The sequence below is a fragment of the Felis catus genome, chromosome B3 (genome assembly GCF_018350175.1).
Source record: "Felis catus isolate Fca126 chromosome B3, F.catus_Fca126_mat1.0, whole genome shotgun sequence".
Classification (NCBI taxonomy): Eukaryota; Metazoa; Chordata; class Mammalia; order Carnivora; family Felidae; genus Felis; species Felis catus.
The window spans coordinates 82,624,184-82,644,254 of record NC_058373.1 but is presented as its reverse complement, the minus strand read 5'-3'; the positions used below and the strand labels follow the sequence as shown (position 1 = coordinate 82,644,254).

At 37.9% G+C, this 20,071-nt stretch overlaps 1 protein-coding gene across 8 annotated transcripts in view; it reads right to left on the bottom strand.

Moving 5' to 3' along the window:
• Positions 1–20,071, bottom strand: part of NPAS3 (neuronal PAS domain protein 3) — an 858,964-nt gene that overhangs the window by 584,181 nt on the left and 254,712 nt on the right. For 4 of the 8 annotated variants that reach the window (XM_045059780.1, XM_023255647.2, XM_045059783.1 and 1 more), the window contains 2 exons: positions 9,730–9,974; positions 9,568–9,618 (listed from right to left, as the gene is read on the bottom strand). In XM_045059780.1, the coding sequence (XP_044915715.1) occupies positions 9,568–9,618; positions 9,730–9,974 (296 nt within the window). The remainder of the gene's footprint in view (positions 1–9,567; positions 9,619–9,729; positions 9,975–20,071) is intronic. The other 4 variants (XM_045059781.1, XM_045059782.1, XM_023255653.2 and 1 more) reach the window with 1 other exon arrangement.

The window sequence follows — 20,071 nt, the reverse complement described above, 5'->3', positions numbered from 1 at the left end:
AGCATGAACGGGGGAGGGGCAGAGAGAGAGGGAGACACAGAATTGGAAACAGGCTCCAGGCTCCGAGCCATCAGCCCAGAGCCTGACGCGGGGCTCGAACTCACGGACCGCGAGATCGTGACCTGGCTGAAGTCGGACGCTTAACCGACTGCGCCACCCAGGCGCCCCTGAAAAGCATTTTAAATAATTAAAAAAAAAAACAAAACTCAAGATTTCATGATATGCCAAAATTAGAATTCAACATTCACAAATAAAGTTTTATTGAAATACAGGTGTACTGAGTCGGTTACGGACGGCCTGTGGCTGCCCTTGCACTCTAACAGTGGACTGAAGTAGCTGCAGCAGAGACCTCACGGCCCATAGGGGCTAAATTATTTACTATCTGGTCCGTCACAGAAAGAGCTTGCTGACCCCTGTCCTAGAGTCCGTTAACTAGTTTTTGTCTTGGCTTTCTAACTTCCCCTTTTGGACGATCTTTGAGCAGAGTGTGAAGACTAGACAGTGTTAACACTCATAATAACTTTCACTGAAGAAAGGAGGGAGAAAAACCAGAGCGTAAAACTGTGCTCATGTGACTCCCTATTGATGGGAATCAGTCATTTATAAACTTTTTAAGCAAACTGTGTAAACAGTTCAATCAATTTTCTTTCTTCCATATCCTGATTGATATTGTAGTTGTCGGTTAATCACATTTCTTAAACAAGACAACCATTAATGAAGCCCTGGAGAAGGGTGAGCCTGTGAGAACTCAACAGTGACCAGTTGAAGAGGCAGGAAACTGGGAGAGAACAAGTTTCCATTTGGGTAGAGTTTTGGTTTTCTTACATTTCTGTCATTAGAGTAAATTATGGTGCATTTCTAAAAAAAGTAATCTTTTTATTTTGGAATTATTTTAGATTTATAGAATAGCTGCAAAGTGAGTGCAGAGAGTTCCAATACACCCTCACACAGTCTCCCTTAATTTTAGCATTTAATGCCTCATTAAGGATTTGTTACCATTCAATTATAACACCTTTGCCTTTGAATGGCCTCAAAATGTTTTGTGAATTGCAATATAATAGCATTTGACCTAAAAAGGGCTGGTCTCAACACATGGGCCATATATGTGCATATATGTTCATGTATAATGGGGAAAGAGGATATCGAAGGACAGCTGCTAACATGTGCTGAACTGAGAAAGATATGCTCTTTATTATGGAAGAAGATGCACTGAATTGGAATTCCAGGGGTCCAAATCCTAGCGCCAAGTTTGTTACTGACTTTGTTTATATCACTAACGCTCTCTATCAGTTTTCTGAACACAAGTGTAGGAGGAATGAAACAGATGATCTGTATGATCTTTAAACCCCAAATTCTTTTGGCCTTCTCCTGCCCAGGCTCTGACATTCACTGACATATTATGGACCCAGAAAGCATGCGAAAAGCTGCAGTCAATCAGTATTCAAAGCCACATTAGTTTTACAGGTGGAGGTCACCACATGTTTATTAAGGCACAGGCAAGACTTATGCACAGTATCTAGAAAGCTGTTTCTGAAAATTAAAGCCACAGTACAATTTCAATCATATAAAGCAGTCAGAGGTGACTCCTTCTTTGCTATACTCATGAAATATTGGTATCTGCAGAGTACTGAAACTTATATTGTGCTTTGCAAGAGGTGATAGGCTAACAAAAACATGTTAGGGAAGCCCAGCCCTAAAAACAGGGCACATACACTTCCAAATCCCAAATAACTAAGTACAATGTAGTATAAGGCAATGCCATGACTAAAATATCACATTACCAAGAACCGCTAGACTTCTTAAAATAAGTTGAATGTGCTATGGAATCTAAGTATGTCCCCTACAATTCTGGTAAGAGTAAAAAGCAAATAAAAAATATATCAAGTTTTAGATTTGTATTTTACCCATATCATATATTTGGTGCTTGGCTTATTTAATTTAAAACTTCATTGTGCGCTGCACTATTGTCCTCTTTTTTATTTATAATGATTGCATGTATGCAAATCTTGATACTCAACAGACAAAATCTTTTAAGAGAAGGAACTATGTCATACCTTTTTGAACCCAAGACACCAGGGAGACATGATACCTCCACGTAAAGGAAAATAAAGTAAAAGAGAAGGAAGGGGACACCTGGGTGGCTCAGTGGGTTAAGTGTTTGACTCTGGATTTCAGCTCAGGTCATGTTCTCACAGTTTTTGAGTTCGAGCCATGCATCAAGTCCTGCATCAGGCTCTGCGCTAACAGTATGGAGCCTGCTTGGCATTCTTTCTCTCCTCCTCTCTCTGCCCCTCCCCAGCTTAAGTGTGCACTCTCCTTCTCTCTCTCAAAGTAAATAAATTTAAAGAGAGAGACAGAGACAGAGACAGAGACAGAGACAGAGAGGGAGGGAGGGAGAAGGAAAACAGAAATATTAGCAGAACACGAAGAGTTAGAGCATGTGGCTTTTGAAATTATTAATAAACAGCTTCAAAAAAACCTGACTCTCAGGAGAGTCTAATTTAAGACAATAATTACTAAATCCTTTCTCAGAAATTGGGGTTTGGGATTAGACAGTCAGTAATCATCCAGACCAGAAAATTCACAAAAAGGAAATTCAAATGAGAAACTGAGGTCTAGAGAGGCCTTTGTAACCCAGGTCACGTGGTTTATTTAGTTTTATTTATTTCTCAACAAATGGTAAATACCTCCAAGGACAGGACTCTGCCTTACACCTTCTCTATTATATGCCCCACATTACCAGCAAAGGAGTCAGAGGACTTACCAAGCGAAAGTACTCAGATACTGCTCGAATGAACTTGAATTTATATACCCAAGACATGGATTTCTTAAGAATATTGTTTTTAAGTGTCAATTCCTCAGCTTGTACATTACACAAGAGAAACAAGTTGGCAGGGGAAGGCAGCTGATCCCAGGCAAGGGGTACCAACCTCCTAGCTCCTACTCTATCCACTGTATTTCCCCCCTTGGTTTCACGCTATTCCCATCATTCTCCCTCCATTTTTCTTCCTTTCAGTCTTTTCTTTCTTCACTCTCTTCTTTCTTCATCCTAGCTTATGACTTAGACCCACCCACATTTTCCATCAGCATCATTCTGCTCACTAATAGCAATACCAAGATATGACTTGGTACTATATGATTTAATTTAAACACATGGTTGGGGCACCTGGGTGGCTCAGTTGGTTCAGTGTCCAACTCTGGATTTCAGCTCAGGTCATGCTCTCACTGTCATGGGATAGAGCCCCACATGGGGCTCTGTGCTGCCAGGGCGGAGCCTGCTTGGGATTCTGTCTCTCCCTCTCTCTCTGCCTCTCCCCTGCTTATGTGATTTCTCTCCCTCTCTCAAAAACAAGTAAATAAACAAAAATTTAAAAATAAAAACTCGGTTAAATACGTACTTTCCTGGGTACTGTAAATGGAGATAAAGACATGTATAAAACCCAGACTGTTCCCTCAAGTAGCTCACAGTCTGCATAGAGAGACAAGGATCATAAGAAAAGGATTATGAATGGATACTAAAGCAAGAGAAGACTGTCACCGTAACCTATTAGGAACAAATGACTACTGTTCTGGGGAGGGAGAGAAGATTTACCTAACAAAGTGACAGGTGAGCTGCGTTTTCAAAGGTGAACAAGAGTTCGGTAAAACGACAAGAAGGAAAAGGGCATTCTGGTTAGATGATAGGATGTACAAAGGCACAAACGTACGGTCTGAGGTATTCGGTACTGCTAGGGAAAAAGATGACGATGGCATATAGAGGGGCAGACCGCCGAATCCCGATGCGGGATGCAGAAGTACACGTATACTCTTTTAGCCACATTTCCAGAGGTGTCCGCCAAAACATTCTGTAAAAGAGGTGTTATGATTTGGCTCATCCCTCTGACACCTTTGCCATCACCATGACAAGAACCTCTCCCAAATCTCTGCTGTCCCCTGACAGGGGGCAGACCAGAGCTGAACCCTGAGCACAGCCAGAGCTGTGGCACGAAGTAAACCACCCGGCTAAGCTCAGCCTAAATCTGCCAACCTCCGGAATGAACCACAGCAACAAGAGGAATACAAGCTTTGTGGCGTGCCACTGTGACATTCGGACTGCTTGTTGCCCTAGCGATGACGGACTAGGACGCCTGAGTATGCACACATTCTCAGTCATCACTCTCACAAAGAGGCTTCCGCGGAATCAGCGTTTGGAGTGGAGGGTAATTCTGGATGCCCAACAGTGCCAGGTGCACTGAAGGTAACGGTGACTGAACTCTGACAGTGGCACGTGTGAAGAAACCATCAGTGCTTTTGCATGCTTCATTCTGAAGGTGGACCAGAGTCCCCCTCCGCAGATAGCAAAGCTTCTCCTGAAAAAAAAATGGGAATCTGCACAAAATTATAGTCTCAGAGACTTCCTCTGCCATCACTAAGCCCTCATTTGTCAGAAAGCCCTTCACGCCCAGTTTCAGAGATGAGAATCCTAGGAAAGCATGGCGATATAAACAATGCCTGTCCTATGATGATGAAAATACAGTAAAAGCTTAGTTCTTAAATGAACTTCCTTCTGAAGTATTCCCTCCACTAGAAAGGAGAGCAGTATGTAATGAAAAAGTTTCCAGAAGCATACCTAAGAAAAGGCAATTATATCACATCATACTGCCATGTACTAGCAAAACCTGGCACTTGCTACCAAAATAAACAAGAGTGAACACTGGCAGCTCAGCTTTTGGTTGGCCCCTTTGGACTGAGGTGACTGAAACTCGAGACTAAAGCAGGGAGATGGGCCCCCAGTCTACTGAAGGTGGTGGAGGCGAGAATAGGAACCACACAAGAAGCCAGTCTCTATCTTGTCTCCTGCTCTCCTACCCCTACTGGAAGCTTCTGTTCAGAACCTAAGGGTTCAGTCTGGGCACCACCATTTTCCTGTGTAATAATAAAGAGCACCACAGGCTGATGTACATGCTATACCCTGATTCTAAGAAATCGCATTTCACATTTTTTTTCAATAATGAGGAATAGGACACTTGCCCCCGAGTATGAATGTCAGTTGGTCGAAGTACATGTGTCTGTACACAGTAAAAGGCCTGAACAGGAACTAGAAGACCTTTCGGAGCTGCTTAGACCAAGAAGAACAATCACACAGTCTTGGATTCTCTACCTTCTATGGAAACAGATAGCATTTTAGAAAAATAGTTCTAAGTTTTGGGAACAACCAGTATTGTAGTAGTTCAGAGTTACTCTGAAGGATGTCACAGACTCAGCGGCTACACATGGCTGTTTCAGACCGAACCCTTAAACATGATTGCAAAAGTAACAGTCTGGTCTTTGGCTAAGGATAGATCACGTATTCCTTAAATAAGGACCTGCAGGCCTCTCCTCTCAGAAATGTCCACCACTTAACTCACAGTAAGTGCCCGAAATAGTGAAGAAAATATGAAATATGAAAATTACTATGAAATAGTAATATATGAAATTTAGTATGAAATTTATAGTACATATGAAATTTACTATGAAAATAGTAAAGTTCTTCCGTAATGTGTTCAGTCAATTTCAATCACCAGTTGTCTTGCAGTATTTTTCAACCATTTCCTTCCGAAGGCTAAAAATGCCTTCTATTTTACATATTTGAGCATTGTCGCCTGTCACACACATACACAAATTGTTGTTTAAGAGCTGCCATGTTCAAATTGAAGTAAGACTTATGCTTACAGTGGTAAATATTCCTGGATTAATAGAGTTGTAGCAGACACACACCGAAAATTGACTGAAGTCTGTGATATTAAAAAGACAGAAAATTTATCTAGTTTTAGCAAATGTCAAATCAGCAGCTATTGCTTTTAAGATTAATAAAAGATGTAATGGTTTCTAGATAGCCTCTAAATAGAGATTACTATGAATGGAGAAGTGATTTACCAACAGTCACCACAATGAGATTTCTTTAAAGGTTACAATCATCAGTTATTTAGCTGAAACACTGCTGAGAATGCCTGGTCATTTCTTGAATAATGCATAATGTTCATTGTAGATTTGATCTGTATTATAACAATACAGATATTTCTAAAATCATGGAAAAAACTATCTGTTACCTTCCAATTGCTTAACATATCATTTCCATGAAGTAATTGACTCGGGACATATTACACACTGTCACCTGAGTGTTCTTTCTGCAAGCATAACTTGTAATAATCTATACAGAATGGGCATCACAAAACAAACTCATCAACCTTTATAGACATTTAAGAAAAGATGTGATGAATACAGGGCAGAGTGAAGGACCTTTCTGAAGCAGTAAATTAAAATGATTAAATTTCTATATAGTTGTGTGGGACAAATTTAAATTTAAGCTTTGAAATTTAATTATTAACATGAACAACTCATCACATTAAAAAAAAAACATTGCCTACATCGTGTAAGTACTTTTCATATAAATTTCCAAACGCCTTTAGGTTTATTCAAGAGACTGCTTGGAGAAGCACCAAGTCTAATGTCTATCGTTTTATTGTTGGATTATGAACTGCACTTCACATGATGCTGCAGGCTATTTATATAAGCTTGTTTATCCACATGAACTTCTTCAAGGGCACAACACAGAAGACCTTAATAAATTAAAATGAATTTCTTTTGATGTTGTTTCATGAATGTTTCATCAGAATGAGTAACAGGTTTGCATTAAAGAATGAGAGTAGAGCAATAAAATATACACATATTGTACAGCAGAACCAATTCACAGAAAGTGTCCACTGCATTCCTAGCAACTTTTGAGAGCCAGTGTGAACTGGATACAATCACTATGCTTTACACCTTCACAATCATCAGTTTACTGATAGTGGGAGTACACATGTACCGAATTGGATGTTCTGCCATTATCTGGATGGAATTCGCAAAATAATAAAATCTGTTATCTCCTTCCAGACTCTTAAATATCCACCCTAACCTCCCCATTTTTCTCCTTGACATCAGTATGTCCTTTCATAGACTGAAATGCCCACGAGAGCAGAGACCATATTTTATTGTTTTTTATCCATCTTGATCATAAGTAGTTTAGAGTTTAACTGACTGAAGTCCATAAAGTAAAAATGAATGATTAGTCACAGTCAGAAGCTGAGAGAATTCTCACCTGGCATGCTTGATAAAGGGGATGCAAATCAAATAAAATTTCTAGAAATGATATGATGTGATAGAGCACTAGACAGAAAGGTGAAACAATGGAATCTAGCTTAAGATCTGCTAATACTTAACTGTAAACTGTTTCTGTATCATTTCCCTGGTCTATATATGAGGGCATGGTTTTACATGAGCTGTAATTTTGCATCTCTACAAGGTCATGATTCCAAAAGTAAGCAAGGGGAGGGTGCCAGGGTGGCTCAATCAGTTAGCCTCCAACTTCCGCTCAGGTCAAGATCTCGTGGTCCATGAGTTTGTGCCTCTTATGGAGTTCTGTGCTGACAGCGTGGAGCCTGGAACATGCTTCAGATTCTGTGCCTCCCTCTCTCTCTGCCCCTCCCCCACTTGAGCTTGGTCTCTCTCTCTCTCTGTCTCAAAAATAAACATTAAAATTTAAAAAAATAAAATAAAAGTAAACAAGGTTATCACATTGCAGAATAATGGACAAACCATGGAACCACTTTTACTTTGGTAACCACCACTACCAAGGCAGCCTATAAACTGCCTGCTCCTTTAAAAAAGAGAAAAATGGAGGTGTGCCTGGATGGCTCAGTTGGTTAAGTAACCAACTCTTCATTTCAGCTCAGGTTATGATCTCACAGCTCCTGAGTTCGAGCTTGACATTGGGCTCTGCGCCAGCAGTGTGAAGCCTGCTTGGGATTCTCTCTCTCTCTCTCTCTCTCTCTCTCTCTCTCTCTCTCTCTCTCTCTCTCTCTCTCCTCCCCATCCCTCCCTTCCCCCCTTCTCCCACTCAGTAGCTCTCTATTTCTCTCTCAAAATAAATAAGTGGTAATAAAAAGATAACTGTGCTAAACAACCTCATACAAGTTCAGTCCCTTAATCAGTCCATTTCAAAGCAAAGAATAAGGATGTATTTTGTACATTCTGTGACTTCTACCCTGCTGCACCTACCCTTTCATCTTGTATGATTTGGAATAAACATGAAGGCAGTCTAATGAATAAACTCTTATGGATACAGTATATTTACTAAGATTATATTCACATCCTCAGCTTGGGAAAATTTGCCACAACTTTAGCATCTGGAACACAGATTGATATATTGCCAAGTTGACATCTACATTTTTAAGGCGAGAAGGGCTGAAAAGGGACAGCATGAATGTGCCTTAGTTTATCCATACTGTGCTATGTTACACTGACATCCAGCCCTTGACAGCTAACTCTGTTCTATGTTCTCAGCTTCTGAATGCCATTCTTACACTCTAGAGAGATAACCTGTGAACTATGGCTTGTGGGCCAAATCTGGGGGGCAGCTGCCTATTTTGTTATGCATGGTTTTATTAGAGCACAGCCACACCCTGCTGTTTCCATATTGTCTATGGCTGAGTTTGTGCTACTGTGGCACAGTTCAGAGCCCCTCAAAGCCTAAGCCTATATGTTTCCTATATAGTCATTACAGAAAATATTTGCCCTGCTCTAGAGGAAAACAGCATCTAGAATTTAAATTCTGATTTTCCTTCTCTCGTAAGCGTAAGAAACATTGCAAGTACCAATGGCAGAGATATAACCAGATTCACACATGCATGGATACACACATGATGACACTTCTAAGCACACAATTGTAAATAGTCATTGCTTTGGATCCTTCATTTTAATCTGTATCCTCTAAGAGGTCAGGGCTCCCTATTAGAACCCTTTCCTACAAAAGCCATGAGCACAGGGACTTCAAAGGTCACTGTTAAGGTGTCATCACTTAACAAAAGAACCTAAATCCTCTCCCAGAGTTGCCCACAATTTTCCCAGTTATCCAGCTTATGCCCACCAAGGGTCTAGAGACAAGGTTAGAGCACAAGAAACTAGCAGATCCCTTAAGTCCTAAGCCTTGAATAACACATCGTTTAAGACAGAGAATCAATGGCCAATATCACATATACATCAATAAAGATACGCATGCATATTCACATGCTAAACATGCTATAAATTACTAGAAGTTTCACTAACACGTAAGAAATACCTCTCTTGCATATCAGAATGAAGAAGGCCTGACATCTTTCATTAGTGAGTTTTAAGAGTGACTGCACCAAGGATCCGGAGGACAAACATAGGTTTAGATTTACAAATCTTGGGCATTATGTATGGCAACTTGAAACATTAACATGAATTATTTGTTTTATTAGTCAATAAAATCATTACTCAAAATGCCTACTACAGTTGGGCTCAGCTTCCTTCCTTTCTTTGGTTACTAAAGACAGAAGATATTAGTTCCACCCTTTAACAAATATTCTTGTTCTCCACCCATCAGTAATAATTTGCATTAATTAGCATAACGCAAATTGAACCCAAGAAGCATTTTAATGTAAGTCATTTCATTCTCCTTTCTCTGAAGCCTTGCATCAAGTGATAGAATATTTAGGCTGACAGACGTTTTGAAAATAAAAAAGAAATAGAAGAGGTTTATTTCACCTTCACATGGTGTCTTTCTCATGCAGAGTTCAGATTTCCACATTTGTATCCCTTTAAAGGATTTGATATGCAGGAAAAGAAGAAAGGATGATGGTAAACATTTCATCTTAGAGACACCTATCGACCACCATATTCCAGAACAAACAGGGGCTTAAAACTTACCTTTTACTGATGTGTTAGGTGGAGGGCCTTCCATTCGCAAGTTCCACGGAGGGTCCCCTTGGTTAGCAAAGTCCCTCATTTTCAGATAGCTAATTGTAAGTCGAATGATGGATGCCTTGTCAAGCTGGCTAGTGATGGCTGCAGGAAGAGGCAACAACTTGGCCAATTCATAGAACTCAAAATTTTCTTTTCCCCGGCGGGAGCGAGCAGCATCTCGGGATTTCTCCTTTCTCAATGCTTGTAAACTGAAATCAAAAGAGTGAAAAAGTGTCATTTAAAACGTGTGGTTCTGACATCAGGTAGAAATTGTTTCCTTTTCATTTCCTTCTTCCCCCAGCAAAAATCTACCAAAATCTTCTTTCAAATCCAAGGGCCATAATAAAATGATTTCTAGACAACGTTCACTAAAACCAAAAATTCTACCTCTGGATTTAAACTTACATGCAGTAATAACAACAAATAAACTTACAGGCAGTAATAACAATAGCTTGCTTGTTAGGTTCTTCCCTTTAATTGGCCATGCATTGAGATACATTCTTTGTTTCTAAGACATAAGATTTACAGGTAATACTTGGTGTTATCAGCTATAAGCAGCAGAAAAGATGAGGCTAGTATTCATATATTTATTCTCAGGATAATGATTTTGTTCATTTAATTGTTATCACTGTGAGATTTTAAGGCACCAAAAGCACCTTTACTTCAATTATCATCATGGGGAACAAAGGGTAAACATCAACATTTTATTTGTTGATTCTATGAAGTGTGTTTATGTGTCTCAGTTCTAGCCCTAGCCCTCAATAAGGATCGTGATCTTAAGTCAGATAAAGAAAACATCATACTGAAAATGAAGATTTCAATATACTTAATAAATATGTTGATAATTGGTTGATAAGAGAAAACTTTAATTCTTTATGAATGAGTACACATTAGTAGATGGATAGATTCTCTAAGATACTAGAGAATAAAATGCATCGCCTGGAGAAGTCAAACTTTAAGATAATATAAATTTAATGTTGAAAGATAAAGCCCTGTATGGGTTATTAAAATTTATAAACATTATAGACATATTACTTCACAGAAAAGGCAACAGGTGGGATCCAGCATTTTCCTTTAACTATTCATGTGCATTTCTGTTTGAAGTTTGCTCACATTGCTGAGGGCAGAATCTGGCACAACTGAAGTTGTGTTTGAGCATCTGACAGAATTCCACCTGTTCTGAATGGCTCTGTTTTGTGTCTGACAAGAAATCAAATCAAAATAAGACCCTGATGATAAGTAATTGGGCAATATTTACAGTATCAAGGTACTATTAAAATCATTTGTAAGTATCCATTTCATTGAACTCCAAAGGCATTTTGAATCTTTGAACCTAGCTTTCTGGTTTCCCGTTATAAAATAACCAGAAAGAGAGAAACAAGCAAGGAAGCAAGACCAGAGCAATAGATCAAAATGAGTTCAGCAGTGTAGCTCCGATATCCATTAGTATAATATGGACAAGAACATTTCATATTACATTATAGCGTACCTGATGGTGTTCATGGTAGAAACACTGTACTCACTGCACTCTGAATATCTTATTGAGCGTCTACATAATTTAAGTAATGCCATCACACCCTGATCAAATACTCACTAAGCCAACAACCCCACCAGTTTCACTCTTAATAAAATATTCTACATTAGCTAACCAACCTATTTCTCACAACTAGACAAGTTAACGTTACCGTTTTCAGAGTCATGGCAGTCTCAGATGAAAACCTTTGTCCCTTAATGTCTCAGGGGATAACCTCCGGGAGAAACATTGCTAATTCACAAGGGAAAAGCATGGCATGCCACTTGTTTCCCCAAATCGTGGCTGGCCTTTACATGATTTTATAAATTGGCAATTTTGGCTTGTTGAAAATTGTGTAAATAAAGTGAGAGATGCCTTACAATCTGATAAAATGTAAGTATACCCAGGATCTGGGTTAACATCTTAGGGCAAAAGAACCATTCATGCCCCCCCCTTTATGTAATAAAAGCAATCTATCTAACACCACTTAGGTCAGCTGTGCCCAAAGAACTAGGTCTTTTGAGATGTCTTCTGTACCGCTTGTGGAGTGCAGTGGTTCAAGTTCAGCACTTTGCTCTTTTTGTGTTCTTGTAATCAAACAGTACTCCAGAAGGTGGGCTCAACTTACAACTGTTGTTGTTCAGTAAGTGACTATGATGGAGCACTAGAGCAGAGGTTGTAAACTGAAGGGCCCCTGGGGTTAAGGCAGGGAATGTCAATGAGTGAAGAGGCCTGATGGCAACTGTGGGGCAGGAGAGGACAACAGCTCAGGCACACACAGTCTCAGTGGACCGCTGCTCTGGAGGAGGGCGCACCTGCTGTCGTCAGATTCCCAGATTTGTTGTTTCTAGAGAACAAAATCTCAATTTTTATATGGCATTTCCAATTTTATGTTATGTTTTAATTTTATGTTAACCAATTAAAGTTTTAAAAAATAATGCAAGCCTAATAAAACCTGTCATTTGGTCAGTAAATGAGGAGGGATGCAGTTTACAATTGGATAAGAATTTGGGAGGCCAATTTTGAAAGGCACTTTTACATGGATGTTCTATGTAACTTTCCCTTTATCCATGTCACTCAAAGCATCACAAATAGGCTCATTTGTTATCTCATTAACATGACTAATTTTCATACCAGGAATTTCTTTATTTGACTGAAACAAGTAGAACATGAGGCCATTATCCTGAAATTGCTATTATTGTATAGACTTAGCAATAGTTTAAGGAAAAAATCTAATTCTATGGGGGTAGGTGGTAAGAAAAAACCAAGATCACAGGGAACAACTCAATGGACTCCAAAGGTAGAGGACAAATGGCTTCTTATTTCCACTCCAGAAAGGGGAATGCATGGACATTAATGCCTTCAGAAGCTTTGCCCAAACACTGTCCTCTAATATTTGATTTATCTAAAATACCACTGGGCCAAACTTACTTCATGTGTTCCTGACCCACCTTCTTGTTTTTCTCCTCTCCTCCCCTACACATTTTTTTTTGTGTTTTTTTGTGTGTTTTTTAAATTTTTTTTTTTTAACTCAAACACTCTGTGTTACCCTACTCGAGTAACTGGCCTGGCCATAATCTTAATAACAAGCGTTTTTCATTATACAGACCTCACAGTTCAGAAGTCTTTCAGAATGACAGCACTGTATCTATAATAAGTAGTAATTGGCTTTAAGGGCAACAGCAATAAAATGCAGTCAAAGGATTACAAAGGTCATAGAGATGTTGATAGAATAGATTAAGCTAAAGATGTGTAGACAATGACTCAGACTGTAGATTAATCTTATGCCTGCTTTTGGGAAGTACAGCTTAGTTGTAAGCAATTCTCAAATAGAATTAAAGACTACATTAAAACGTAAAATAAACTATGTGTTTGCACATTCTGTTCTAAACCAAAAATTATGGTTTTATTTCTACAATACCAAAGAAAGACAGGAAATCATGAATATAACATTATGATCCTAATCTGTACCATATAAAAAATGATTAAACTTCAGATCAACAAGAAATGACTCCCAAACTTCCCACTGCTCTGACGTTCTTCCACCTAGTCTTTGGGTAACTTTGGAAAAGGAGACTCTTCCTTGATCCTCAGCAAATCAAAATTTCAGTTCTCTTTGATGACAATCTTATCATCCTCACCAATAATTACCAGCAACCAAACAACAAAATCAGCAATTTCAGAAGATATATATATACACACACACACGTGTTTTATTTATTTGTTTGTTTATTTATTTATTTATTTATTTATTTATTTATTTATTTATTTATAAATCTAGAAGTCCTTTGCAAACTGTGTATATATTTGGGGGAAGATAGTAAATGATTTTCAGATTCTCCAAAGGGCTTCTTCACCCAACCAAAAGGATAATACTCTAGTATCTAGAATTTCCTCTTATAAAACTTGTAAAGTTAGACTCTCCACTCTTATTGTCATTGATGTTACCATAATTAACTTTCCTAAACAACACTGTTGGCATAATGCATGTTTCTGCTTAATGCTTGGCAACAAATTTTCCATGTTTCTGAAGATACACCTTTAACCATAGGTAACAAGCCATCAAAAAATTACTAGTAATGAAGATTTAGAGGACAATGCTTATTGAATGTAATTTTTTAAATCGTCTCATATATTTTAAGTTTCCTGGCAAGTTTTCTGGCAAAAGTCCTGATGAAGGAATTATAAGACCCATCCTAGCCATTCACAAGCATTGTGATTTTCAATAACAAATCTGAGCCTCAATGTTATTATTTTACAACATGAGGATGGCCAACAAATCTCCTGGACCAGTGCAGTGGCTCATACAATAGTTTACCATTTACTACCATGGAAACTATGAATCAGTGAACCTCTTAGATAATTCTAGATTTTACAAATTAAGATAGTTTATGAACTCTAAATGGGGCAGAGACCACTTGAGAGTTTTACAACAAAGAAAAATTTTAAGAAGTTGCAAAGATTTAGGAATGCTGACAGTATAGTCAACCCATCTGAAAACTTTCTTGGAAACCACAGAGATTAGGAGTGCGGGTTCTGCTGCCAAACTGTGGGTATTGGCACCAACTTACAACTACCATGTCGTCAACCTTCACTAGGTGTCTCAACCTCCTTAGGCCTCAATTTCCTCCTGTGGAAAATGGATGTGATAATTTTATCTACTTCATAATATTCATGAGAGTAATTGAGCCAATATATGTAAAGTACAAAATGCCTGTCACGTGGTAAACAGTATCTAAGCAACAACTATTAGCATAATAATCATGAAACTTTTTTTTATCATAAAACTTATCTAGAGGAAAAAACCCCAACTGTTTGAATCCTAGTGCCCATCTCATTACTATAGTATTTCTCTCTCCATAATTCTTTATAAGTTTATTTGACCAGGCTTCCTTTATACATCTTACAGTGTCTCTAATTCTAAACTGTTGGCTTTTTTCATTTGTCCTCTCGAACTCCATTCTCTATTGCCACTTAGGACCTTCACTTAGTAATTTCCCATGTAGTGACCATAGAAATCAAACCAATGGGAATACAACCAAAGGCCTAACTTTTCCTTGATGACAACCCTAAAACTGCCTATTAAACTCCTTTCATGTTTTCTCAGATCATGATTGTCACTTTAAGCTCTGTTTGATGCCTCTGTCAGCATGTCTTCCACACTAGCAAAAAGTAGAGGTTAAATTTAAATGCATGGATTATGGAACCCGAGTACCTGTATTTAAATCTCAGTTCTATAACTTAACTGATTATGTAAACTTGAGCAATTTACTTAATCTTCTGCCTCAGTTTCTTTCATCTGTGAAATGGGGTGATAGTACTATTTGCTTCATAAGGTTCTTGTTGAAATTAAACTAAATGGGTTAATTATTGCAAAATACTTAAATGGTACCTGACACACAGTATTACTATACAAGATATATTAAAATAAAACCTAAACTTGCTTCACACTGATTGTTCTATGCTTTGAGGTCCACAACACTCATTTACAATGTACACACTGTGTCATCAGTATGATTTCTACTCACTGGTTATGATATATCACATTGTATACTTAAAGCAAAATATAACTTCTTTATTGCAAAGATATTGCTTTTTCACTATAGTCTTCCTTATACCTATAGTCTATCAGCTGTATACCACAGGTTTATTTAATGAGTTTTCAAGTAAAATATGTGTTTCATTGATGAATGATTCAAGGTTCACAAATCAATGATTTTTTTACTAGAAGAAGTAAGTGAGCATTTTTTTAGTTCACTAAACTAGAAAAAATGGCATTCAATTGCAAGACAAGCAACTATGCTTAAAAAAAAAAAAAAAAAAAAAAAAAAAAGAATATCCAAACAGTTAAGAGAATGAATTACTCAGGAGAATTCTGAGAACTTCAGCAAAAAAACTTCAAAATTTCAATGATCCTTATTAGTCAAAACAATCTTATGAGTACTCTGGGAGAAAGGCGATCTTTCAAAATAGCTTTCAAAATCTCACAAATCTAAAAAGCTCTCCTTGATGTCAAACAAAACCCCAAATCCAGGACCATGGAGAGCTCACCCAGATTGCCTGGGTGAGTTGGGGGAAATGTCAAAGTGCCAGCAGCATTTGCTGCTTTAGCTTCCATACTGGGGGCAGGGCCAAATCACCAAATTCTGCTGGAGACAAAACAAGCAAAAGACAACAACTGAAAAAAAAAAAAAAGTAAAAAGTTAAAGAACAGGCACTGCCATTATAACAAAGCCAGTATTATGAAATTGACTCAGTATTTGCAATCTCTCTAAAGCTGCCACGGAACTGGATAAAGATGTCAATTATTTATTGGGCCACTTGTCCATGGCGGAAAAAAAAACAGATAACTTTGGACTTGATGACTCATTAAATTAAAAGAGGTAAGTTATCCTTTGTGGCTTATCAAATTTAGCTTTGCAAAATTGATTACTTTGATTTCCTACTTCACAGAAATAGTTATGATGATTATGGAAATAATATAGCTGGAGATCTAAAGAGGATAAGGAGCAAAAATAATAATTGTCACAGAGGAACAACAAAAGTAAGTCAACTTAATCAAATGTTTCTTCCTCTCCTATTCTTCATAGCCAGATTTTTATCATTTCTTTTTATATAATTTATAATTGTATTTGTGAAACAGTTCCTGATATGAACATTATCAATAGATTCACATGATCTCTACATGAAAATCTTCTCTAGGCTTCAATTTTAACACCTTCATGTAAGCTTTTTGAATACAATGACCAGTCTCTATAAGACAACACAGCAGATTTTGGTCTTCTAACAGTAGGCGAAAGGATAGAGTTAGAACCACTTTAAATTTTGCCTTTTTAAAAAGTACTTCTAAGAAGGCAGAAAGGCAGGTTTTTATGGATTTTCCTACTTGTTTTGCTTAGGAGAACCCAGCACTCCAGACTTCTACTATTTATCAATTAATCTGGCATGCAGCCTCAAAAGAAGAAGGTCGACCTGTATTAAAAATGCAGCCATCAAAAATTCATCAAAGGTTTCAGCATTTTAACTCATGAACCTTTGAACACCTGCATACTTGTCAGATCTCTGGTCATAGTTAACAGTGAAATCTATAGTGACTCCAATACCTACTCCTGGCCTGACATGAGCAGAATGAGGAGGATTCCCAGGGAAAAAGTAAAGATTCTATAAACACTGCTTGCCCTTCTTTCATTACTTTCAATAAAACAGCCCAACACACATTGGCATCACATAGAGTTCAAAGTCAATCAAATCAACCTACTGCAAAGAAAAAAAAATCTTTCAGTATTTTTCCACATGATTGTAAATATTGGCTTTCTTACAAGGCAATATAATTGAGAAATGCATAAACAACTATTATCTAGTAGGATTATGCACTACATAGCTCACAAATTGGAGTCTTTTAATGTTCTCCAAGAAAAGGTAACAATTTCAAAAACCTTCCTTTAACGTGTGAAGAAAACAGTATAGTGTATGCTGGAAGTTAAAACTGGAACCTTCAAGTTCAAGGTAAGAACTCTGCTGCTTAACTAATGCACTGCTCATAGCTGTCATCATTAATTTATGTTAGCCTCTGTAAACATCAAGAGTATAATAGGCCAATTTCACAACTAAATATAGATGCACATTTTGCCCTTATATAAATGGCAGATTGCTGCTGTAGATCATTGCTGCAGCAACACGTCAGTAAAGATGCACTGTTTGATGGTCTGATGCTCACACAATATATAAAACCAGTTGTAATGGTTGTTTGGAAGCAAAGTGTAACATAGCAGCAAAATTTCATTTGTTCCACAAACTCAGGATATATTAAGCTTGGCTGACAAAGACTGTTTGATGTGCTAAATCAGTTTGACCTTCATTCTTGCTTTATTTTTCTCATTTAACATGTGAAATGACCATTATTTTTCCCCATGTAAGAAATATGGAATTGACTGCTTTAAAAAGGTGTCAAAAACATCGGCAACTGCTAACATTTGATAAAGTATCAAAGTTAAGATGCATCCTTAAAATTTTTCACTAAGATATATTCTCATTGAATAATCATGACCTATTTTTGACTTGTAATAAAATAGATCAAAAGAGTAATTAGAGCCATTCAACTGAATGCCTTCCCTCATCTTCAGAAAATGCCTTGTGTATGTTTGAACTTAATAATTAAATTAATTGGTTTTAGCCAATGAGCGTTTTTATTCTTAACACTTTAAATAAGAGGATTTAATTCCAGAATGAGTCATTAGAATAGCAATAAAGAAAGCTGAGAGGTCTGCACAATCCTTTTCAACCAATGTTCACCTTGATTCAAATAATCCTTGAATGAACCACAGCAAGACCAAACTATTCATTGTATGCTTTGGTGTCTGCCAAAAACCTCATGAATCAAAGTGTTTTGTTCTTCATTTTCCCCCAGAACTTTAAGCTGTACAACTGGCAGTTCCATAATAATGGAAAAACTGCAGCTTTATCAAGTAATTTCTCTCCACCCAATAAAGAGCACTTTACCTTGGAGCAACTTGTATATTTCACACCTTAAATTTCTATTTACCAAATCAGCTAATCACTTCACAATTGAACTCAGAACAAAAAAAAATTATCAATTAAAGTGGTTGAAACTCCTGCAAATTATCATTTAGGAATGAAGTAATTGCTTTCATCAGGGCAGAAAAGCCCGCCAGAACAGAAATGTCACTTTAGATTAGTGTTCTCACTCCTGAAGCTATGGATGACACAGCTGATATAAGACTAAATGCCAAGACCAATCAATTGCTTTTGTGGCTCTGCTCTGAGCTGCTGTAAAAGGGGCCATTTTCTAGGATCTACTCTTCATTATAGTAAATGCTATCTCCTTGGTAACATAATTCCATTTCTCATAAATTCTGTCTGAGAGCATTGTCCTAACAATGGATGTTTGTGGAAAAGAATGCTGTTGGTTTAATGCACAGAATTAAGTGTGAATGGCTGTCAAACTGCTATAGTTTACTAGTTCTTAAACATAAATTGAAGTCTTATACATTAAAAAGAATTCTTGGGGAGAAATGAATGTCCTGAACAAGGGTAAGATATCGTATTTGAAGGCTCTGTGCTGCCGGTTTAGAATTTTGACTATTCTAGTATTTATCTGTCCTGTACATTAAATCGGTCAGCTCACACCAGAGGTGGGTGAACACTTCACTTACTTTCTCAGCAGTGTAGTTTGCAAATGTGAAACCTCAGAAGCAAATATGGACTCATTAGGCAACTGCATGCGATTTGTGAATAGCCACAACTGTGCTAAAAAGAAAAAAAAAAGTGTTCTTTGAGCTGAGCCCTTCCTGGAAAGCATCCAGATCTTAATTTGTATTGTTCATCCTCCTGAAGTTACAAGAATCTGGATTGCAGGCTCCAATTAAAAGGAAATTGAAGAAGCTAATATAGTGAGAAAGCAGCAATTCCCTGCACTGTTCCCTTCAGGTCTGAAGTTTAGAAAGAGATTCAGCATCACGGGTCTTTGCCCAACATGGGATAAAGGCTTTCTCATCCTGGTGAGCACACATGTGTAACTTCCATTAACAGTAACAGGAGTCGTGAGCACACATTGAGAGGAGAGCGTACTGCTCAATATTTGAAAGGGTCAGAGCATCTCTGCTGAAAGGCAAAGTGGGAGGGAACGGCGGGCACCCTGTGACAGCAGGACATTTTACTGACCATGGAAAGGGCAATTGCTGGAATTGCTACCACTCCAAGGAACTACAGTACTGATTTTCATTGTATCAATAGCAGGAAAGTACACATGACGTTTCTTCTTTTTAAGATTATTCAGTACCACCAAAGAACAGCACAATATTTAACGTAATAATAAAAGTGGACTTCTTTGAATGCTTACTCTATTTCAATCACAATCTAAACGTTTGAAATATTATCTCATTTAACTCATGGTTGCCAGTATCAGCAACAAGGGAAAAATGGTTAACAGCAACTGTGGAAGACAGATAATCTTTGGACACTTTTGAAGCTAAAAACAGGGCTGCTTTCAGCCCCTCTTTGGGGGGCCACCGTATGGGTTTTTTACTTTCTCTCAAACTTGCCACACCCTCCCCCCCCCCCACCAAAACCAGGAGAATTTTTGTCTTAGGGATGGCTGTCCGCAGATCTTGGATTTTTGGTGCTACAGCAGGACAATGCTGGGCAAACCAGGACAGCGGGACACCCTGGAAGATTTACTGCCTCCACCTCACAAATAAAAGATCAAAGCACTGAGAAGGAAAGTAACTTGCCCAAAGCCAGTGAGGGTTGCAGCTGGAATTTGAACCTCGGCAA